We start from the raw sequence: 24,081 nt of genomic DNA, 5'->3' as shown, positions 1-24,081 counted from the left end.
CAAAGCCAGATGTCAGACCAAGGTGTCTTTTGACCATGATAGCATTCTGATACTGGCTACAAGGTACCACAAGTTCATCCGGGTTACAACCAGAAGTATTCTCTTCTCTCTTAGGTCCAGCAAATGCCCTGTGCCTGCATTCTTAGGAACTTCACTACATCCTATTATGCTATCTCTTTCTGTTGTGATGGAATGTTAAATGACATTTTTGTCTATTGTCTCAGTTGAGCACAATAAATGCTGCTGCTGCTGCTAAGTCGCTTCAGTCGTGTCCGACTCTGTGCGACCCCATAGATGGCAGCCCACCAGGCTCCTCCATCCCTGGGATTCTCCAGGCAAGAACACTGGAGTGGGTTGAGGGCTTCAATATTCTAATGAGGATATAATAGATTCGTTAAGGCAAGATTTGCAAAGAGATGGCCAAAGCAAGTGCAGCTCTCACCTGCTGTCCACACATGAGAGATGGCTAGAGGCTGGTCTGTATTTGTAGAGAGGATTTTCTCTGAATAGAGCTCTTGGAGTGCTTTGTATTTCCCTGATATTCCTCTCCTTGTGGTGGGTGAAAGAAGGATTTATCCCCACTTCCAACCAAGTTAGGGTCTAAATCACCTATAGAGAATAGGAGTGTATGCCACAAGGAGAAAATAATATCTCACCACTCCTTACCATGGTTTCCCCACCCCCATACACCTCAGAGTCACAAAAATGTCTCTGCCCTTCCAGTGCTGTGTCTCAACTGCAGGAAGACAAGAGAAGCTTTGAATCTACTTGATCGCTACATCCTGCCATTTAGGGGGTGGGGGGTGAGCAGTGCAGAGACTCATGACTGATGGTCACCTTCACTCTTAACTCCTTAACTCTTCCCCACCCCTAGCCCCCACCTATGAAAATACCAGAAATTATGAGTGAGACAAGAGAAGCAAAAGAACAAGGTATTTCTCTGGGTTGTCTAAAAATTAGCAGACCTAGTCTGAGTTGGGTGAAAGGGCAAGGTTTAACTGCATGCTAGATGAGAGTATCGATTTAGATTGGGCTTGTGGTTTGATATCTAAAAATGAGACAAGGCTAATAGATGAAAGTGACTAGGAAAGCCTTGGGAGAGAGATGTCACATCTGATAAAGGGCTTGCATCCAAATAAAGAGCTCTTAAACTCAACAGATAAGAAAACAAGCTAGGACTTCCTTAGTGGTTCAGAGGCTAGGACTCTGGGCTCTCAAGGTAGGGGGACCAGGTCTGATCCCTGGTCAGGGAGCTACATCCATCACCCTGCAACTTGCAGACAAATGAATAAATAATTTTAAAAAACCAGTGAACATAGCTACTCCAGCCTTCTTTTGATTAGTGTTAGTATGAGAATCTTTCTCTATCCCTAAGATATACCCATTTGAATGCAGAGTTCCAAACAACGGCAAGGAGAGATAAGAAAGCCTTCCTCAGTGATCAGTGCAAAGAAATAGAGGGAAACAATAGAATGGGAAAGAGTAGAGATCATGGCATCTGGTCCCATCAGTTTGCTCAGTCGTGTCCGACTCTTTGCGACCCCATGAAGTGATGGGACTGGATGCCATGATCTCTAGTCTTTCCCATTCTATTGATCTTAGTTTTCTGAATGTTCAGCTTTAAGCCAACTTTTTCACTCTCCTCTTTCACTTTCATCAAGAGGCGCTTTAGTTCTTCTTCACTTTCTGCCATAAGGGTGGTGTCATCTGAATGTCTGAGGTTATTGATATTTCTCCCAGCAATCTTGATTCCAGCTTGTGCTTCTTCTAGCCCAGCATTTCTCATGATGGACTCTGCATAGAAGTTAAATAAGCAGGGTGACAATATACAGCCTTGACACACTCCTTTTCCTATTTGGAAACAGTCTGTTGTTCCATGTCCAGTTCTAACTGTTGCTTCCTGACCTGCATACAGGTTTCTCAAGAGGCAGGTCAGGTGGTCTGGTATTCCCATCTCTTTCAGAATTTTCCACAGTTTATTGTGATCCACACAGTCAAAGGCTTTGACATAGTTAATAAAGCAGAAATAGATGTTTTTCTGGAACTCTCTTGCTTTTTGGATGATCCAGCAGATGTTGGCAATTTGATCTCTGGTTCCTCTGCCTTTCTAAAACCAGCTTGAACGTTTGGAAGTTCATGGTTCACATATTGCTGAAGCCTGGCTTGGAGAATTTTGAGCATTACTTTGTTAGCGTGTGAGATGAGTGCAATTGTGCGGTAGTTTGAGCATTCTTTGGCATTGCCTTTCTTTGGGATTGGAACGAAAACTGACCTGTTCCAGTCCTGTGGCCACTGCTGAGTTTTCCAAATTTGCTGGCATATCGAGTGCAGCACTTTCACAGCATCATCTTTCACGATTTGAAATAGCCCAAGTGGAATTCCATCACCTCCACTAGCTTTGTTCATAGTGATGCTTTCTAAGGCCACTGGACTTCACATTCCAGATTGTCTGGCTCTAGGTGAGTGATCACACCATCGTAATTATCTGGGTAGTAAAGATCTTTTTTGTATAGTTCTTCTGTGTATTCTTGCCACTTCTTAATATCTTCTGCTTCTGTTAGGTCCATACAATTTCTGTCCTTTATTGAGCCCATCTTTGCATGAAATGTTCCCTTGGTATCTCTAATTTTCTTGAAGAGATCTCTAGTCTTTCCCATTCTATTGTTTTCTTCTATTTCTTTGCATTGATAACTGAGGAAGGCTTTCTTACCTCTCCTTGCTATTCTTTGGAACTCTACATTCAGATGCTTATATCTTTCCTCTTCTCCTTTGCTTTTTGCTTCTCTTCTTTTCCCAGCTATTTGTAAGGCCTCCTAAAACAGCCATTTTGCCTTTTTCATTTCTTTTTCTTGGGGATGGGCTTGATCCCTGTCTCCTGTACAGTGTCATGAACCTCAATCCATAGTTCATCAGGCACTCTGTCTATCAGATCTAGTCCCTTAAATCTATTTCTCACTTCCACTGTATAATCATAAGGGATTTGATTTAGGTCATACCTGAATGGTCTAGTCGTTTTCCCCACTTTCTTCAATTTATGTCTAAATTTGGAAATAAGGAGTTCATGATCTGAGCCACAGTCAGCTCCTAGTCTTGTTTTTGCTGACTGTATAGAGCTTCTCCATTTTTGGCTGCAAAGAATATAATCAATCTTATTTTGGTGTTGGCCATCTGGTGATGTCCATGCATAGAGTCTGCTCTTGTGCTGTTGGAAGAGGGTGTTTGCTATGACCAGTGCGTTCTCTTGGCAAAACTCTAGTAGCCTTTGCCCTGCTTCATTCTGTACTCCAAGGCCAAATTTGCCTGTTACTCCAGGTGTTTCTTGACTTCCTACTTTTGCATTCCAGTCCCCTATAATGAAAAGGACATCTTTTTGGGGTGTTAGTTCTAAAAGGTCTTGTAGGTCTTCATAGAACTGTTCAACTTCAGCTTCTTCAGCATTACTGGTTGGGGCACAGACTTGGATTACCGTGATATTGAGAGGTTTGCCTTGGAAATGAACAGAGATCATTCTGTTGTTTTTTGAGATTGCATTCAAGTACTGCATTTCAGACTCTTTTGTTGACCATGATGGCTACTCCATTTCTTCTAAGGGACTCCTGCCCACAATAGTAGATATAATGGTCATCTGAGTTAAATTGACCGATTCCAGTCCATTTTAGTTCGCTGATTAATGTTCACTCTTGCCATCTCCTGTTTGACCACTTCCAATTTGCCTTGATTCATGGACCTAACATTCCAGGTTTCTATGCAATATTGCTCTTTACAGCATTGGACCTTGCTTCTATCACCAGTCCCATCCACAACTGGGTGTTGTTTTTGCTTTGGCTCCATCCCATCATTCTTTCTGGAGTTATTTCTCCACTGATCTCCAGTAGCATATTGGGCACCTACCGACCTGGGGAGTTCATCTTTTAGTGTCCTATCTTTCTGCCTTTTCATACTGTTCATGGGGTTCTCAAGGCAAGAATACTGAAGTGGTTTGCCATGCCCTTCTCCAGTGGACCACATTCTGTCAGACCTCTCCAACATGACCCCTCCGTCTTGGGTGGCCCCACATGGCATGGCTTAGTTTCATTGAGTTAGACAAGGCTGTAGTCCATGTGATCAGATTGGATAGTTGTCTGTGATTGTGGTTTCAGTCTGTCTGCCCTCTGATGCCCTCTCTCAGTGCCTACCATCTTACTTGGGTTTCTCTTACCTTGGGCGTGAGGTAGCTCTTCACGGCTGCTCCAGCACAGTGCAGCCGCCGCTCCTGATCTTGGACGTGGGGCATCTCCTCTCGGGTGCTGCTCCTGACTTTGGATGTGGGGTAGCTTCTCTTGGCCACTCCTGCACCACGCAGCCACCTCTCCATCACTTCGTGGTAAATAGATGGTGAAACAGTGGAAGCAGTGGCAGACTTTATTTTTCTGGACTCCAAAATCACTGCAGAGGGTGACTGCAGCCATGAAATTAAAAGACACTTACTTCTTGGAAGAAAAGTTATAACCAACCTAGACAGCATATTAAAAAGCAGAGACTACTTTGCCAACAAGGGTCCCTCTGGTCAAGGCTATGATTTTTCCAGTAGTCATGTATGGATGTGAGAATTGGACTATAAAGAAAGCTGAGCACTGAAGAATTGATGCTTTTGAACTGTGGTGTTGGAGAAGACTCTTGAGAGTCCCTTGGACTGCAAGGAGATCCAACCAGTCCATCCTGAAGGAAATCAGTCCTGAATATTCATTGGAAGGACTGATGTTGAAGCTGAAACTCCAATACTTTGGCCACCTGATGCAAAGAATTGACTCTTTGGAAAAGACCCTGATGCTGGGAAAGATTGAAGGTGGGAGGAGAAGGGGGATGACAGAGGATAAGATGGTTGGATGGCATCACCAACTCAGTGGACATGAGTTTGAGTAAACTCCAGGAGTTGGTGACGGACAAGGAGGCCTGGCGTGTTGCAGTCCATGGGGTTGCAAAGAGTCAGGAATGACTGAGCGACTGAACTGACTGACTCATTTTTATATTTAAAGGGAGTTTCTTGCAGACAATATGTAATTAGCTCTTGTCTCTTATCTACTATGACAGTTTCTATCATTTAATTGGCACACTTAGACCATTCACATTTTAACAAATGATTGACATTGCTGACTTAACATCTGCCACATTTGTAAAGTTTTCTATTTGTTGCAGCTGTTTTACTTTGTCATCTCTTTAAAAATCTTCCATTCTTCTTCTGTCTTTTCTGGTTTTAGTTGAGAATTTTATGAGTCAGTTTCTATCCTTCAGTTTCATTACTCTGTTAGTATATCAGTTACACCTATAAAATTATTTTAAATGCTTGCTCCAGAGTTTGCAATATATATTTACAATGACTCTAAGTCTACTTTCAACAAACACTACACTGCTTAATGGCGATAGAAAGTATCTTTTAACAGTGTAGTCCCAATTCTTCCCTCCATTCCATATAAAATTGCTGTCATCCATTCCATTTATCCCCATACTATACTCACCCAATACATTGTTATTATTATTGGTTAGAACAGTTACCTATTAGATTGAGTGAGATCACTTTTCCTTTTCTGACACTGTTCTTTTTTTAGGCAGACCTGAGTTTTTTTTGTTGATCAAACAGTGTGTAACACCTTCTCTTACTAACCAATTTAAATCATTTTCTTCTTTCAAAGTCTACCTTAAACCTTATATTGGATGGCTAAAATTCAGGGTTTTTCTGTAATGTATTACCAACTCAATACAATCCATCTTTCTTGATTAACACAACCCATACCTACTGTTCTCATTAATTAATTCAACAAACATTTAACACCTCATTGGACAGTAAAGAATCCACTTGCAATGCAGGACACCTGGGTTCAATCCCTGGGTCAGGAAGATACCCTGGAAAAGGGAATGGTTACCCACTCCAATATTCTTGCCTGAAGAATCCCATGGACAGAGGAGCCTGGTGGGCTATAGTTCAAGGGGTTGCACAGCGTTGGACACAAGTGAGAGACAAACACTTTTTCACTTTTTTAACATGTGCTGGCTGTACACATAGTGCTGAGAGTACAATTACACAGCAGAAATCTTACTACCATCAAAGGTCTTGCAATTTAATATAGAAAATAGGCTTCCCAGATGGCGCAGTGGTAAAGAATCTGCCTGCCAATGCAGTAGACTCAGGTTCGATTTCTGGATCAGGAAGATCCCCTGAAGAAGGAAATGGCAACTCACTCTAGTATTCTTGCCTGGAAAATCCCATGGATAGAGGAGCCTGGAGGGATACAGTCCATGGGGTCACAAAATAGTTGGACATGACTTAGTGACTAAACAACCAGTCTTCTTGCCTGGGAAATCGCATGGACAGAGGAGGCTGGTGGGCTATGGTCCGTGGGGTTGCAAAGAGTCGGATACAACTGAGCAACAGATACCACTAGGCAGGTAAACAGTTATACTAGAGAATAAGAGGTCAGTAGAGGGTAGGTCGGGGATACTATGGGACCATAAAGGAAAGTACTCTGACTGGATGCAAAGAGAAGAGGTGCTTAGGGAAATCTGCCCAACGAAGATAATATCTGTCTTCTCAATTCAGACTTCTCTATTTTTGGACACATTTCCCCATGATTTCTATTTTTTTTCTTTTAGAATGTTAAAATTCTACTTTTCCAATAGACTGCTCTGCCATCAAAAACTATACTGATCTCCTCTATAATTAAACATATTTCACTTCACTTTTACTAATTTCTCAAGTCTTAGCTCACGTCCCACCGCTGCCCCCAGGGTTTCACACATGTATGAACTACCACTGTCTGTACCATTAACTGGACATAAATTCTATGCTGCTTTGTATTGTTATTTTAGGTTCTCATTGTATGCATATCAACACATACAACAGAGTTTAACTAAAAGTCTTGAAAAGTCCTGAAAGACAGGGACCAGATTCATGTCATTAATTCACTACAGAATTTAGTGTTGTATGCAAATTGTACATGTTATTTCAATTTTATTTCAATACTTGACTACTCATTTTTATAAATCATACTTCAGACATTTTAGGTATTTATTCATTCATTCATTCAACAAGTATTTCTAACACCTGTTACATGCAAAGCACTCTGCCAAGAGCCTTTGGGGACATAAGATTAATAATAGTCAAGGTCATTAACTATCCAAGTTGCCAAAGCAAGATGGTCCATCCCTGCACTCCCCCCACCCACCCTCATCCCCACCACAAAAAGAATTATCCAGCTCAAAATGGCAATAGTGAGAAACTCTGTGCTAGATGATGGACTTCAACAGAAAAATAAATGGAAAACTACAGCCAAAGAACTGGTAGTGAGCAGTATATCTATATAACTGTGGGTATTATTACTATAGAACAGATTGTAAATGCAGAAATATAAAACACTAGAAATATATAGAAATGATATAACAAAAGTAGGTAGGAAATGTGGGAAAGAAAATTGTGTATAACATAGATGTATTGATTCATACATCTTTTATGGCCCTGCATCAAAAGGATTTAGCACTGTACATCAAGTTATAGACTAAGCATATTGTAATATGCTTATAAGTGTTGACACTAAAATAATTAATATAATCAACTAAAATCAGATGATAGAAGAGAATGAAAAGGGGGAAGAAAAGGATGTATGCTAATTTTATCATTGCTTATAAGTAAGGAGTCAATAAATACCATATACAGAAAGAGAGGATTAAGAGTATTATATAAAGTTATAAGTGGCTCTCCTTTACTTCATAGCATTTATCACAGGGTAATTTTACATTTAATTATATGATTGTTGGATCTCACCAAAGGGTAACTAATAAAGAGAATTGGCAGAGTTTGTTTTACTCACTATTATAGCTCCAGTTTTTAGCACTGTGCTTATAAATACAGTCAGTTCTCATGATTCAGGGCAGTTCTGTTCTCTAGTCTCAGTGAGCACTGAATTATCCAACACTAAGCTATTACTTTTTGGGAAAATACAGGGTCAGGTTCCTGCAAGCCTCTGATCTCAACATTAGCAGCAACCAATCAATACACACAACCTTGTTTTATATGTGTTCCTACTTAAAGACACTTTAGATTGTCGATTCATCAACATTGAACTCTCAGCCAACAACACTGTAACTCGGGCCTGAGGAAAATTACCTAACGCATATGTTCTCTCTGGAAGGCACGTCATAGCTTTCTTGTACTACACTACACTTGGGGGCTATTTTAGACAATTAAATCAGCAACCAAAAGTACAGAATTCAGAAATTATGGCACTATTTAGACCGGAAAGGTGGCAGTTGTTTATGAGAGCTAAAACAAGAAGGCGGAGCAGTATCCTTTTCCCACCACTGTTGGGAATATGTTTGCTTTCACTGCCCTGGATGCATCCAGGAATTACCATACACACCCTCTTGCTGCACACAGTCTATTATAAAAGGAGAGAGAAAGAGCTCCATATACTGCTCTGAAGTGTTCTTCAGGATATATTTTGGAGTTAAAAGGACAAAACATAGTACAATGTTCTGGGTTGGGGATTACAAATGGATTCTAGCAGTTAGGTAAATTCACTCCTACAGAATCCACAAAAAGTGAGAATCAACTGTATTTGTAGAATGAATTAGATGTTACCATATTACATAAAAATCTCTAAGTTATAGTCATTAGTGAGTGTCTTTATATTTATATTTATTTATTTGGCTGCTGCAACATGTGGGATCTAGTTCCCTGACCAGGCATCAAACCCTGAGGGCCCTGCATTATCCACTTGGAGTCTTAGCCACTAGACCACCAGGGAAGTCCCCAATGAATGTCTTTACTGTGATGCTGAACTGTGCAGGTTGAGAAAATTCTATGAAAAACAAACAAAAAAAGCTGATAACATATCTGATTAATACACATACCTGCATGGACTTTCTTCTGACATAAAGACAGCTTAGGGAGATTTGGAGGTAAAGGTCTTCGAAGAAGTTGTGGGTGTTTTTGCATTTTAATAATAAGCACTATTTGTCACAGCTATGGGTGAAGAACTTAAAAGTTTTTGAATATGTTTCAATTGTTGCTGAAAAATTCATTCGAATCCAGATTAAATCCTAATGAAAATCATCCCATGCTAATACTACACTGAGTCCAAGCAGAATTCCTATAAAAGAAAAAGAGGGTAATAAAAACAGTTCCTTAAGTCTTCTAGAAAGAATCTAGATAAAATTTTGGCTTATAATTAACACAAAATTTAAAAATACATAGACTATTACCAATCAGGACCATCTTAAATCACGTGTTAACAAAAAAGTCAATCTGGTAGTGTTATTTCAGCTAGTAAATACTGCTTTTCCAGAATGGTAGAAACGACACTCATTTTTTCTCCTACCTCCAAAATGTTATCAATTTATAAATTTGGGAAGAGTTTTTGGTCAAAAAAGGTGAGGAAGTCCCTCCACAGCCTCTGAAAATCCACAATATTTAACTCTTCACCAAAAAGATGTTTTCTTTCCGTAATAATGACTTATTTTAAATTCAATCAGTACAGTTGGGCCATAACTATTTAACCCCCAAATAAATGCCTTCAATATAATGAGATTTTCTACAATCCCAGTCCCGATTAGTACTGTTTAGAAATGATGCCTGAAGATAAAACCAAATATTGTGTGTTTCGTCGGGACAGTATCAAAGAGCCTGGCACATGGCTATTCCGTTGACAGTCTAGACGGGTACGCTCCGGAGCACAAACGGCCTGCTTTATACTCCTCCAAAGATGATTTGGCACGCAAGCGCTCACGATCTGTTTCCTGGTAGTACGTCCCACTTGATGCTGGTAATTTCCCGTTCTTATTTTTGGAAGAGGTGCTTGGAAACGTTGGATCCCTATGCTATCCTTTAGGGCAATCAGCTGCTTTTCAAAACAATCAGCTTTTCCTTTTTTAATCGCCTCTTCCTGGGAACGGAGGCAGGTTAAGGTGAAGTGAGGTCGCAGGTCTTCCGGCGGGATGCTGTCCCGAAAGAAAGCACCCAGGTCACCTTCACCCGCCGGCCAGGTGGGGCCAAGCGGACAAGTCTCCTAGCAACCAGAAGCCAATACACAGGTCCCGTCTGCCGGGCGCGCAGGCGCAGGAGGGGAGGGCGGGGCCGGGCGGGGCGCGCACCCTCCCGCGGAGCCCCGCGCAGCTGGTCCCGCCCCAGCGGGCGGCGCGCTCGGAGGCCTCTCGCCTTCGTCGGCCGCTGTGCGGGGCTGCAGGAGAAGCCAGCTCCACGTGTACCTGCTGTACGGAACCCTGTGGTGACAATCGTTATTACTGCTTTCATTCTTAATGACAGTGACCACTATCATGTATTTACTTTTCTCACTTGCAAGATGCTTTACTCGGGTATCTAGGGTCCGGGCTGGTGTTCTTGCGTCCCGCACTTCTGCGCAGCCTTAGTCGCCTGGCTGCTTTTGCAGGGCTCTCGAATAGCGAGCATTCTGTTTCTCTTCTTTTAATGCAACCTGTTTTGTCTTCCTGATCCTTTAAAGTTCTTCGCTGAAGAGGAAACGTGTAGAAAGAAGTAGGGCATAAATGATCGAGCGGGCTTTGAAAGAAACCCATTTCTCACTGCCCTCGTTATTTATCCTGATTCATATCGTGATTTGTGTCCTGTGTCGTGGTGTTGATGAACCTGTCTGTACAATGATCGATATACATCGTGTGTGTTTGCATGTATGCGCATACGTCTCTTTGGAGATTTGAGGGAGAAAGTGTGAGAGAGAAAATTCATTAGGTAGGTGTGTGAATCCCAACTCAGTAAAGTAGATGGAGCTTCCTTCCAGTCTTTTTGTGTTTTGTTGTGCTTTATTTTATAAGTGTAGGAAGTTCAGTAACAGTTGTTGGAAGGTGAGACTTGTGTGTAAATCTTGGTAACTTTAGGGATCTTTCAATATTTACTCCCTAACCAAGTCTTGGGAACAAGCATATATTTTTAAACAGTCAATAAAAAAAAGTGGAAAAGTAAAAAAATATTTAATCAGATTCTGGGAAATATTCTGCACCTTGTTTTCCTTTGCATGTGGTTTCTTTTAATTTTAAAATAGCTATGTCCCAGTTACACTGCTGCCCCAGACCATGAATTTATTCCATTTTTGTCTGTGTCCACTGCATAGATCAATTAGCTTCTCAGAAAGATGAGAGAGTTGACAACAAGCAAATCTGATTTGCTAGATTTTATCTCAAGTAATATGTGTTGTGCATATTTTGTAAGTGTGAAAGGTGTTTGTATTTTTACCCATAAAAAAGGTTTATGTTCCAATAGATAAGAGTCGGGTTCCTATCCTCTTGGGGCATCCCTGGTGGCTCAGATAGTAAAGAATCTGCCTGCAATGCAGGAGACATGGGTTCCATCCCTGGGTCAGGAAGATCCCCTGGAGAAAGGAATGGCTACCCACTCCAGTATTCTTGCCTGGAGAATCCCATGGGCAGACAAGCTGGCGGGCTACAGTCCATGGGGTCCCAAAGAGTTGGACTTGACTGAGAGACTAACACTTTCATTTCTTTTCCCCCTCTGTCCTCATAAAAGTTGTTTGAACTGCAATACTGAGATTAAGTTTTACCCACCAGTGCTTGGGCTTAGAAATTTATGCTTAGGATTGCATAATCAAAATCAAAGCGATATGCTTATCAATAGTTTTTTAAAAAACGCTTTGTCACACATGGAATGAGGCATCAGACTTCATTGCCTGCATATTTCTTCTAGCAAATACGAGGCAGAAACTAGGGCTGATTAATATGTAATCTCCAGAGGTGTGAATATTTTGTTTTCCACTGCTTCCTACTTCTGTTACTTAGCATGGAACGTTTAGGCAAATGAGATTGTGATTATGAAAATTAAATTCATGGCTTGGTGTTATACGTATATATATATATATATATATATATACACACATATATATATATCAGTTTTTGTAACACAAATTATATGCTTCATCTATGGAAATGATGTACAAGTGCAGGCCAGATTTAGAAAGTACACATCACATTCAGTTTGGGTTCTTTTATTATTTTTACTTAATTTATTAATTTTTAAAATTTTTTAGAGAGTATTGCTACCTCAATCTCCTTTTCTCCTTGTTTTTGTTTAAATAATCATGTCTCTTTAAATAATACAACTCCCTCTTTGATTTTAAAGGCTTCCTTTACCTGATGTACAGTACAGGCAGCCTTTTGATTGTCCCATTAGCTTTGCAATTTGGCAGAACTGTGCGATGAAGCTTGTCAAACTGAACCACAACACTTTTAACAGATTGTATTCAGGAGGCTACAGTAATGGTGAGTGCCAAGGTTGTGTACATCCTGCATTTTTTTAAAAATGTTGCTAAAAATGAGATAAAAGCTTTATGCACAAGCAACCCTGTGCACCCTGCAGGTAGTGCTATTGATTTTTCTAATGAGTGGGGGACATTTGGGGGATCTCAGATTTGCTATTGGTGAAGACTCAGCTTTGTTGGAATGGTGTAGAAACCATTGGTAGAAATTTTCGTTGTTTTCTATATAAGCCTCTGTTAATTTGTTTTCCTTTTAAAAAGGAATGGAGGTTTATGGAATAGTTTGGTCAGTGTAAATTTAATTTAGCATTTTACTTTATGGAAATAACTGCAGTGATTTTTATGTTTATGCTCATGTTAATTCTTAGAAGTTCTTTTAAAAAATGAATAGTTAATTTTGAGAGCACATTGGCTAAACCATTAAGCCTCCAAGGTAAGCCAAGGCACAAAAATGCTTTTGAGAAAGAGGTATTTTCTTGATCTGAGTTTTATATATATACTAAAAAATGTCTTTACTCTTTTATCAGTCACAGTGGCTTAAACGTATACTTTTATTTCATGTTCTTTCATTCTGCTTGATACAGAACAATTTTGTATTTTCTTAAATGTTAATAAAGATATTTTGAAGAAGCTGCATTTTTTTAAACCTCTCCTATCTCATGGTAAAGAGTCTGTTTGCAATTCAGGAGACCTGGGTTCGCTCCCTGGGTGGGGAAGTTCCCCTGAAGAAGGAAATGGCAACCCACTCCGGTATTCTTGTCTGGAAAATCCCATGGACGGAGGAGCCTGGTGGGCTGCAGTCCATGGGGTTGCAAAGAGTTGGACACGACTGAACGACTAACACACACTAACACAAATACATCTCATTGCACAAGCAAAAACTTCATTTCTGTTCTTAATGAATTTTTAGCCAGTTATTTAGTTTTTTCTTGTTGTGTTTCAAGATGATAGTCCTGGGATTTTTTTTTCAAAAAAATTATTAATAAGGGAAGGTCATAAAACCTGCATCACAGAATTAAAAAAAAAAATCCCAAACATAATGAAAGAACAATGTCTGCCTGTTGTAAAAGCACATTCATGAATTCAGCCATTCATTCCAGAATGATTTATTGGAAATTATGCGTAAAGCTCTTTGCTAGGTGCTCAACTTTAAACTTATGAAAACAACAGGTGATTCATTGGGAGGCTTTATAATTTTAGACATTAAAATGACATTTTAAATCTTTTCAAAGGCTTTATTTATATATAGTTATGACAACTTGAAGTTTTTAAATTTTTAAACATTTTGTATTACGTTGCTCAGGTAGAATAATGTTATTTATTCACACTACCTGGAATACTCAGAAATAGTTCTGTGTTTCCTTAGTTTCAGTGATTGTTTTAGACTATCTGTGACCTGCTGATATTGTGTGTGCGTGCATGTGTTGCACACATGCTCATTCGTGCCCGACTTTTGGCGACCCCAAGGACTGTAGCCTGCCAGGCTCCTCTGTCCATGGGATTTTCCAGGCAAGAGTACTGGAGCGGGTTGCCATTTCCTCCTCCAGGTGATCTTCCTGACCCAGAGAGCGAACCCATGTCTCCTGCTGTTCTGATATTGACATGCAGATTCTTCACCACTGAGCCACCTGGGAAGCCCTTCAGATGATATTAGGTATTTGTATATAATGTATGATTGTGTCCTTCTCCAAAAAAAGGCAAATAATATTTGTTTCCTTACCATTAAGTTGACTAAGCATTGTCTTTCATTCTTTGAGTGATGAAATATCGATGGCGGTTACTTACCATGTGGAAGGGACTTGGCTAAGTGTTGATTTTATGTTGTATCTTACCCCAGAGTTCTCATGTTAATTGAAAATTCTATTATCTGCATCAAGTGTCGACCAAAAGCAGCATAGCTCAGCTCTGCTGGGTTCAGATCCCTGGCCACCGCTTGATAACTCTGTGCCCTTGATCCAGCTACTCAACCTCTCTAAGCTCCTGTGGTTTCTTCACCTGTAAAATTGGGGTAAAATGGTACCTGATTCAGCATATTGTGAGGATTTAAAGAGAGAACTGGGTCAAGGACTTAAGTTCTTGCAGGCTCGAGTTGAGTTCTCATTAGACACTAGGGGTTGAAAACAAATGGCTCAGGTTTCCCGTCTGTGTTGTCCCTGTTCTGTGATTATAGCTGATGTTAACTGAAGTTATTTGGAGGGTTCAAGGGTGACTCCTGGGCATTTATCCATAAAATATCACACTTGGTGTGCTAACGTCTCTGATATGTTGGTGAAAGAGGTATGCAGTTCTCAGATTGTTAACAAATGCTCCAGGCAGGGCCCTCTGTTCTGTCATTGGTCTGTATACCCCTCTGGGCTGCGGCGCAACCATGGGACAGCTCGTGCCTGACAATGTCCTAGTGCAGTGGTGTGCCTTGACCTGTGTCGTTCAGGTGAGTTGAGTCCGTGAGTCGCCATCAGCACTGATAGAACTGGACCTAATCCATGATGAATGTCAACCAGTGACCCACAGATGAAAGCTGCCTTGTTCTCGGTGTCCTCCAGGCCAGCTGGTGAGCCAAACAAAAGTGGAAAAGCCCAAAGAGCTACAGAGTGACCCTCTTTGGAATTGCTAGAGGGAAAGATGTTCTGAAAGCATGTATTTTTCCCAGTTTTTTTTTTTTTTCTAATGTGCGCTCCAGACTTTAGGAGAACAATCTACTGAAACCTTGGGACCTTCTAGGGTTTAGTACCAAACTTCAAAAGGCACATGCAGTTCCCATGAGGTGTAGAAGTTCCTTGCTTTGGTTCAGTCCTCAAAAAAGACCTCTAGCATTTAGAGCCATAGGTGAGCAGAAAGGCTTTGTAATGAGCTTACTCTTCATTCTAAGGCAAGTAGCAATTTGTGATCTTAAACAGTAAATATGGTGAATTCGTTTTTCAAACCTATTGTTCTGTTTTATGCCCTTGGTCCTAAGCGTTGTTGTTTAGTCGCTAAGTTGTATCAGACTCTTTTGCAATCCTATGGATTGCAGCCCGCCAGGTTCCTCTGCCCATGGACTTCTCCAGGCAAGAATACTGGAGTGAGTTGCCATTTCCTTCTCCAGGGGACATTCCTGACCCAGGGGTCATACTCATGTCTCTTGTGTTGGCAGGAGAATTCTTTACCACTGAGCCACCAGCGAAGCCATATTATGCCGTCTGTCCTAAGTGTTACATGGCTTAAATTGTGTGTGGGGACCATGGGTGAGGAAGAGCACTGGTTGCCTGGACCTGTCATGGTGCTTTATATGCTCTGTGCTGGTGAAGAACTTTTCACTTGTTACACCACAACTGGACTCACAGAACCATCTTTTTTGTTTCAGTATCACACAGCAAGTTTAGTTTGCTTTTGACAGTTCAAGATTTACAACAGTCTCAATCACCCCACACTTATGCTTTCTTTTAAAGATTTTTTTTTCTTTGATGTGGACCGTTTTTAAAGTCTCTGTTGACTTTGTTATAATATTGCTTCTATGCTTTGGTTTGTTGGCGGTAAGCACATGGGATCTTAGCTCCCAGATGTTTTGCTGTCAAATGTTACATCAGGATTGAAATCCATGAGTCCCAGGACATTGCTCCCTTCCTTAGCCTGTTCCTTCATTTCCTCTGCTAGTTATTCCAGGTGAACCAATACCCTCCAATGGGACAGATATGGTGTCCAGCTCTGTTCAGGGGCTTTAGGGAAGACAGATTATGGGGCTTTATTCTTCCCTCTGCTGCAATTCCAAGCAAAGAAGCTACCCTTTTAATCTGTTTGACATGCTAATATATGGCTCTGCTTAAGACTTACTTTAGAGAAGAGGTTCAATAACTACAAGAGATTTTCAGCAAACCACCAAATAGCATGAGACTAAGTCTGTGCTCCCGCTTCTCGTTAGAGGGTACCTCGTCCCGAGTCATGGAGACCTTGCATGCCATTACTTTCCCTGCACCCAAGAACCCCGCACCCCCTATCACTCCCCAGACCACCAGCATCAGACCCATCTGGAGATACCTTTAGTCACCACTTCCTCCAGCAGCAGCTAAGGAAACCAGACCATCTCCTTCTTCCCCAACCCCCACTTCCCAAACCCAGACTCCCTACATTGAAAAGGATTGCTTCCAGAGGATTTGTACCTTTGCATATCACTTTGCCCAAGTGATCCCTTTGGGGAGGAGGAAAAAAAACATCTCCTCACGTTCAGTCTCTGCTTCTTCTCAGCACATAGTTGTGAGGCCCTTGATGTCCCCAGTGAAGGGAGATGGGGTCAGTGAGGAGCTAAGGTGATAGACTGCAGTGATTGAAAGTGGAACCACGTGTGTAACAAATCCGGCTTGCCACCATTTGCATAGTAGGAATTATTTAGTTAGGAACAAGAAGGACCGGTTTTGCTAATCTCATCCTGTGAGCTGTAAGAGGAGCTGTAATGAATTAGAGCAGCTGTGATTTTTAGACCCACACCTGAGGACTAGACTTGCTCCAAAGTGTTTTTAATACATGTATTTTGGGAACTCCATGGTGATCCAGTGGTTAAAACTCTACGCTTCCACTGCAGGGGATAGAAGTTCAATCCCTGGTCAGGGAACTAACATTCCACAAGGCATGTAGTCTGGCAAAAAAAAACCAAATGTGTTTTACTTATTTATTATTTTCAAGAGGAAAAAGTCGTTTTCAAAGAGAAGTGTTTTCTATAACATGTGGAAGTATTAGAACACCGAATACTTCAAGAACTTGCTCTAGTAGTGAAAGGTATGTCTGTGAAGAGGTCAGAATTTTTCTGAGTTAACCATTTGTGGGTGGAGGATGAAGCAGCCTCAGAGGGGAAGGACTTTGGTTGAAATGCAAGTGAGGACTACGTCTCCTGCTTGACCTCTAGGCCTCCCCCAGGTGACCTCTGCCTTTCAGGAACATCTGCACAAAGATGAACAGGCACCTCTCTGCCAGGTGCCTCATAGTGCCTGTCTTACAAAGGACAGGCTTTTGATGGGGTCGAAGCCGGAGGAACCACAGCCCCAATCAGAGATAAGATCAAGATCCTGTCTCCTAAAACAGTAAATTGCCCTTTATCGCGCGGATTTATACATTGTTTTTTAAACAGTGGGTATGTTTGTTGAATGTGCAATTGATGGTGAAATTTACATAAGAAATACCTTTACCGAGTCACTCTAGGAGAGCTCCATCCTCAGTCTCCATAGGAAGAGCCATAAGAACTGTTCGGATGGTTGTCGTCTGTGTTATCCATCTAGAAAGTTTCTAAAACTGAACTGGGACTCAGGGGACTATTACTGCCTCCCATGGTCTTCTTCGGAGAACCTGTTTCCTCACCTATAAGCCTCCTTCCATATTCATGCTCTGAGGTTCTATGACTAATTTACATTTATGAGCTGTTATTGATCAATTAATCAATGGGTGTGTGCGTGCATGCTTAGTCACTTGAGTTGTGTCTGACCTTTTGCGACCCCATGGACTGTAGCCCACCAGGCTCCTCTGTCCATAGGATTCTCCAGGCAAGAATACTGGAGTTGGTTGCCATACCCTCCTCCAGGGGATCTTCCCGACCCAGGGATTGAACCTGAGTGTCCTGTGTCTTCTGCATCACAGGCGAATTATTTACTGCTGAGCCTCCAGGGAATCCCCAATTAGCACGTGTAGCTAAATAATTATTGAATATGTTAATACTTTACAGCATTGAACAGTATTTTCCAATATTCAATTCAGTTATTGGTATATTTCCATATGCTAGTAGAGTAAGAATGTCTATAAATCTATTTGATTTTCAAGTATTAAACTGGGTAATTTTATTTGCTATTAAATAACATCTGTTAAGCTTTGGTGGATGGAAGCACTTGAGTTTGATATTTCTGTGATCTAATGAACAAAAGTATGTTCCTGCTTTATGGATTTTGATCAGCGGCTCCTCCAATTTTCATATTTTTAATTGAATGTTTTAATTACAAACTGATTAATGCTTATTGGGAAAAAATTATACAGAAGGATAGAAAATAAATGTCTTCTCTGTCTTCTCAATCTTAAATGTTTGGTGTGTAATAGTATAGAATTTATATATATGTATGGTGTATATAATATATAACTTTTATGTAAAGAGATTATATTATCTATAGTATTTGGTAACTTAATTTTTTTTCACCTGATATTTTATCTCAGCCATCTTATGGGACAGTACAGACCTACTTTACTCTTTCCAATCCCAGCCTTTGATTTTGCAGGCTTAGGAGTCATGAAACTAATGTATGTTTATTGTCGAAAAATCAATTATACAGCTTAAAAAATGAGAGAAGAAAAACTTCTTGTAACTCTTTCAAATAGAGATAACTACTGTTAACAGTTTGATATGATATATATAATTAAAAGTATCTTATATACATGTACACACACATATATATATATTTTAATTTTATCTTTTTTTTAATCGGAAGTTAATTACTTTACAATATTGTAGTGGTTTTTGCCATACATTGACATAAATCAGCCGTGGGTTAAATTTTAAAATATTCTGCCCCATTGCTATTTTCTAACCTTACTGTTCTCTTAAAAATGTGAGAATTTTTTTCCATGTTGCATATTCCCTATGTGTCTTCTAGCAGTCTTGATTGAAGCACCCACCAGCTGTGTGTAAGAATATTTATTTTCCTTCAGTCTAACTGATCCTGGGAATTCATCAATTTGTTAATCTTTGCTACTCTAATAGGTGGGAAGTAACGTCTTATTTTAATTAGCATATGATTGTTAATGAGCTTAAACATCTTTTTCTCTGTTTATTACTGAACGTTTTCTATTATAAATGACTTCTTCTAGTGTCTTGTCTACTTTTATATTTTAGTATTTATTGTTCCCCCTGGTGGTTTTGAAGGGATCTGTGTGTGTGTGTGTGTGTGTGTGTGTGTGTTGTACCTAATATACCCAGTTTATCTACCTCAGCTATTTAAGATGAGACATTATATATATTTGGGCCTCAAAGCCAAACAAGCATGGTTTGAGTACCGTCTCCGTCATTTACTAGTTGTATAACTTTGATCAAGTTTCTCAACCGTCTGACTGTTAATGTCCACATCTGTAAAACTGAGACAGTAACGGTGCCTTCCCTACGTGGGGTTATTGTGAAAATTAAATGAGAATGTCCTCAAAACTGACACCCATTCTCCAGACGTAGAAAATCTACGCCTTAGCCAATGAAGTATCAAGAAAGTTGACCATTAGGCTGGGCAAGAAATATACAAATATTGCACAAAGTAGGCTCTCATGGACTTATTTTTTAAGGATGCAAGGAAATGATTCATCAAGATGATATGTCAACATCAGATTGTCTGTACCTAACAACATAACTTCTAAATGCATGAAGAAAATATCGACAAAATTACAAGGAGATGTTATTGGTAAATTCACTTCTAAAATGGGGATTTTTTTAAAAAACATGCTTCTCAGTAACTAAGAGATTGAGCAAACAAAAGCTTACTAAGGATATAGAAGAATTGAATAACCCAACTGATGTTTGATCTGACAGGCATTTACAGTTAACTGTATCCAGTAATCAGAAAACACACAGTGTCTTCAGTACACAAGAAATATTGACCAAGATTGATGCCTACTTGGCCATAAGGAAAATCTCAGCAAGTTCTAAAAGAATATTTTGCAAGTGTCTTAGTCTGTTCTGGCTGCTATAGCAAAAATACCACAGACTGGGTGCCTAGTAAACATCTATTTCTCATAGTTCTGGAAGCTGGAAAGTCTAAGATCTAGGCACCAGCAGATTTGGTGTCTGGTGAAGCCCATTTTCTGTTCCATAAGTGACTGTCTTCTTGCTGTGCCCTTACATGATGGAAGAGGCAAGGGAGCTCTCCGGTTCTCTTTTTTAAGGGCACTAATCCCATTCATGAGGGTTCCATCCAGAGACCTCACCTCCAGAACCATCACCCTGGGGATTAGGTTTCAACATATAAGTTTTGAAGGGACATGGAAATTCAGTTTATGGTAGAAGTTTTCCTAGTTTGGCTAGAGAGAAATTGGGTAGGTAAGGCTGAAACTGTAAGTCTGGGATAGACTTAAATATTAGGATCCTGGCAGGCAGTAGAGAGTGACTAAAAGACTTGGAGCTGGGAATCCATGGGATCTGCATTAAGAGATGCATCTGGAATTGAGGCCAGCTTCCTCCCATAATTTTCAAGAGCTAATGAGAAAGAACCAGCTCCAAGTAAATCATGAGTTCATGTAAAGTGAAGGCCAAGCAATGCCATTGAAGGCTGCAGTAGTTCAAAGAAAGTGAAGCGGGAAAAATGAGGAGAACACAGAAGACAATGTTGGTGGTGAACACAAAAGGACCCGCACCCCAGGGGGTCAGCGCCATGTTCATGAGGCGATTTGATTCCAGAAAATCACTGCTAGCCTCATTAAAATACTTAATTTGATTTGGCTCTTATTGTTTTGAATTTAATTTTAACCTGATTTTGGATTTATATTTTAGGAATCTAATGGTATGAGCAGTTTATGCCAAGTTTTATGTTTGCTTTTTATTTAAAAAAATTTTTTTTTAATTTACTTATTTATCTATTTTTACTTTACAATATTGTATTGGTTTTGCCATACATTGACATGAATCCGCCGTGGGTGTACATGTATAAAAATAAAGACAACTCTCAAAGTTTGGGGTTATTTTTCCAGATATTTATTCACGTTAGAGAAATTCTGGTCTAGCTGATGCCACTCATTTTACAGTTATGTAGAATGAAGTGCAGAATGGTGACTAATAATAATAGTAACTATAATAAAGATTGTTAGATATGACTTCCGTTTGGTGCATATGCTGTGTATTGTTCATTTTGCTGAATGCGCTCTGTGCATCTCTTCTGCGTACCTTTAACTGCTAGGTTGTGAGTGTTGTTTACTTTTCCTACTGTTTACTTTCCCTATTGTGATGAAGAAACAGGCTTAGAGGGATTAAGAAGTTTGTCGAAAGGCACAAAGATAATAACCCTAGTAACTAGGTTAGGAACCCAAGCCTTTATAACTCCAGAACACGCGCTCTTAATCACCTTGCTCTGCAGACTTCATCGGCCATACAGGTGGAAACTCGGTCAAAGTTAGATCCAGGATCTCCTGACTTGTGGTCTGGTATGTTTTTTCATCTCGCTCCTGGCCTCCATTTCTTTGAGAGTATACAGCTGAAGCCACAGAGTAGCTCAAGATCCTATTGCAAGAAAAATGTGTGATTAGGCACATCTACTTTATCAGAAGTTCAGAATATTTCATCATATTTTCAGTTTCATTTGGGAGAACCTTGACTTTTCATGGGGGCTTCCCTGGGGACTGAGCTGGTAAAGAATCCATCTGCAATGAGGGAGACCTGGGTTCGATCCCTGGGTTGGGAAGATCTCCTGGAGAAGGGAAAGGCTACCCACTCCAGTATTCTGGCCTGAAGAATTCCATGGACTGTATAGTCCATGGAGTCGCAAAGAGCGGGACATGACTGAGCAACTTTCACTTTCACTTGACTTTGCATGGAGCCCCTAGAATGTTTTAATTAGGTATTTGGCACATCTTTTTTTTTTTTCTATGACCTGTAGTACAAATCAGGTGTTCAAGTTTGGGGCTTGATATTGGACAGGGAAGCCTAGCGTGCTGCAATCCATGGGATCACAAAGAGCCGGACACAACTTAGTGACTGAACTACAGATTGGTCCAATAAATATTTGTTAGATGGATGAATGAAAGTCTAGAACATCTTTTCTACTTATGAACAGGTTAGATTTCAGAAGGCTGTTTTCAGATATGCTTATTTTTTTTATATAAAATATTCTTTTTTTCTTAATCAATTTATTTATTTTAATTGTAGGACAATAACTTCATAAGACTGTGGTGGCCCCTGCCACACATCAACAAGTATGCTTACTTAAGTCTGTTATGACAAAAATGGATTTAGAAAGTATTTCCCAGAAGTATTTCCAGTAAAGATGGGTATAAATCAACCAGTCCTGGAAAACTTTAAAATCAGGACAGTTTATCTGCTTTGATAATCAATCTGTCAAACATCTTTTTCTGTAATTGATGATCTTGATTTACATTGAAAATCTATTGAGGCTGTTAACCCTTCTCTTTGACGGCATCTGCAACTGTTCTAGGTTATAACTTGATTGAGGTCCTCACTTAATAAACCACATTTTTAAATCAGCTCTCCACCTGCTCAGCACCTACTCCAGTGGAGATGTGTGGGTTGGGGAGGAAAACCATAAAGAATGCTTATATTTTAAAGTCCATGATCACCTAATTGTCACTATTAATTACAAAGGAAACAGTACCTTTACAGTGGAGGACCCTGGCAGAGGTCATGTGCCCCATGATGCAATGAACTGAAAAGGACACCTCACTTTTGTCAAAAATACAGATCTGATTTAAATTGTGAGGAAACAGACAAGCCCAAACAGAGGGATCTTCTGTGACTAGCCTTTTCGAGGGTGTCAAGGTGATGAAAGACAGATCGAAGAATTGTCCCGGATTAGAGGAGACTGAAAAAACAACTAAATAGAATATGGGATTGTGGATTGAATCCTAGTCTAGAAAAAGAACATTCATATGACAGTTTGCTAAATTTGAAAGTTTTTTAAAATTCCAGTAGTTTCAGTCTGTAGTTTAGTGAAGGTGGATCTGTGATAACTTTCTGATATGGACACTTGTACTGTGATTAAATAAGATGTTAACATTTGGGGAAGTTGAGTGAGGTGCATATGGAAATTCTTTTGAACTATTTTTGTGTCTTTTTTGTAATTCTGAAATGACTTCAAAATGGAAAGTTTAAGAAATTAAAAGAAAAATATTTTTAAAAATGTAATCCCTAGCCTTGGATATTGCTCCGCCATCACACCCTCTGCTCTTAAAGCATTCACTCTTCCAAACTCCTAGACGATTATTTGTATTAAATAGTTTTCTGTAACCCTTCTACAGCTCCTTTCCCCAAATCCTTCACTGTGAAAATAGAGGCAATCAGGACTTCCCTGGCAATCCAGTGGTTAAGACGTCACCTTCCTATGCAGAGGGCAAGGGTTCAGTCTCTGGTCTGGGAGCTAAGCTCCCAAGTGCCTCTCAGCCAAAACATCAAAACTTAAAGCAGAAACAATGTTGGAAAGACTTTTAAAAATGATCCTCAAAAAAAAAAAAAATCCTTAAAAAAAAAAAAAGATGCACCATAATTGATCCTTATAAAAAAAAGGCAATCAGAATTTCCACAGCCCCGCCTCTCAGTGCCTGTGACCGTTCAGTCTGTCTTTGTGGATGAATTGTCCCCACTCCTAACCAAGGCCAACCCCACCATTTGTCCACTGGAGCTCATCTTCTCTTATCTATTCAAGAAAATTGCTCCAACAAATCTTCCCTCTGTCTCTTGCATTAGTTTTATCTTTCTCTCTGCTGGGTAATTCCTGGAATCATAGGAACAAACTGTTATTACTCCTGTCTTAAAAAAAAAGTCTCTTGAGCCCACTTCCCCCTTGAATAAGCTTCTGCAACATTTCTCTTCTTCCCCTTACAATAAACCTTTTGAAATCTGTTTATAGTTGCTGTCTCCAAGTTCTTCCCTCCCATTCTTTCGGAGACGTTCTCCCATGGGACTTTAGTCCCACTCTTCCACGAAACTGCTCTCTGATTACTAATGGCCTCCATGTCTCTGTATCCAGTGGTCAGTTGTTGTCTGTCCTCATACGACCATCAGCAGCTTTCCAGAGGTTGAATCTTCTCCTCAGCTTGAGCTCTGTCTTCCCTAGATCATCACAGTCACCTGATTTATCTCCTACCTCTCCTCGAG

At 40.1% G+C, this 24,081-nt stretch overlaps 2 protein-coding genes across 13 annotated transcripts in view; one reads left to right on the top strand and one right to left on the bottom strand.

Moving 5' to 3' along the window:
* Positions 1-10,071, bottom strand: part of LRRC63 (leucine rich repeat containing 63) — a 38,834-nt gene extending 28,763 nt beyond the window's left edge. For 3 of the 10 annotated variants that reach the window (XR_014070551.1, XM_081547377.1, XM_081547376.1), the window contains exons 1-3: positions 9,235-10,071; positions 8,884-9,122; positions 4,199-4,438 (exon numbers count right to left, since the gene is read on the bottom strand). Coding sequence is in view for 7 of the 10 variants with exons in the window: in XM_081547377.1 (XP_081403503.1) it covers positions 4,199-4,438; positions 8,884-8,968 (325 nt within the window). In the remaining 3 variants the exon portion in view is untranslated. The remainder of the gene's footprint in view (positions 1-4,198; positions 4,439-8,883; positions 9,123-9,234) is intronic. The other 7 variants (XR_014070552.1, XR_014070550.1, XM_081547375.1 and 4 more) reach the window with 3 other exon arrangements.
* Positions 10,072-10,146: 75 nt separating this feature from the next.
* LCP1 (lymphocyte cytosolic protein 1) overlaps positions 10,147-24,081 on the top strand; it is a 90,309-nt gene continuing 76,374 nt past the window's right edge. For 2 of the 3 annotated variants that reach the window (XM_081547408.1, XM_081547402.1), the window contains exons 1-2: positions 10,147-10,241; positions 12,137-12,276. The gene's annotated coding sequence lies outside the window, so the exon portion shown is untranslated. The remainder of the gene's footprint in view (positions 10,242-12,136; positions 12,277-24,081) is intronic. The other variant, XM_081547406.1, reaches the window with a different exon arrangement.

Source organism: Giraffa tippelskirchi, chromosome 12, assembly GCF_054371585.1.
Source record: "Giraffa tippelskirchi isolate mGirTip1 chromosome 12, T2T-mGirTip1v1.2.pri, whole genome shotgun sequence".
Classification (NCBI taxonomy): Eukaryota; Metazoa; Chordata; class Mammalia; order Artiodactyla; family Giraffidae; genus Giraffa; species Giraffa tippelskirchi.
This window is presented reverse-complemented; position numbering and strand designations above follow the sequence as displayed.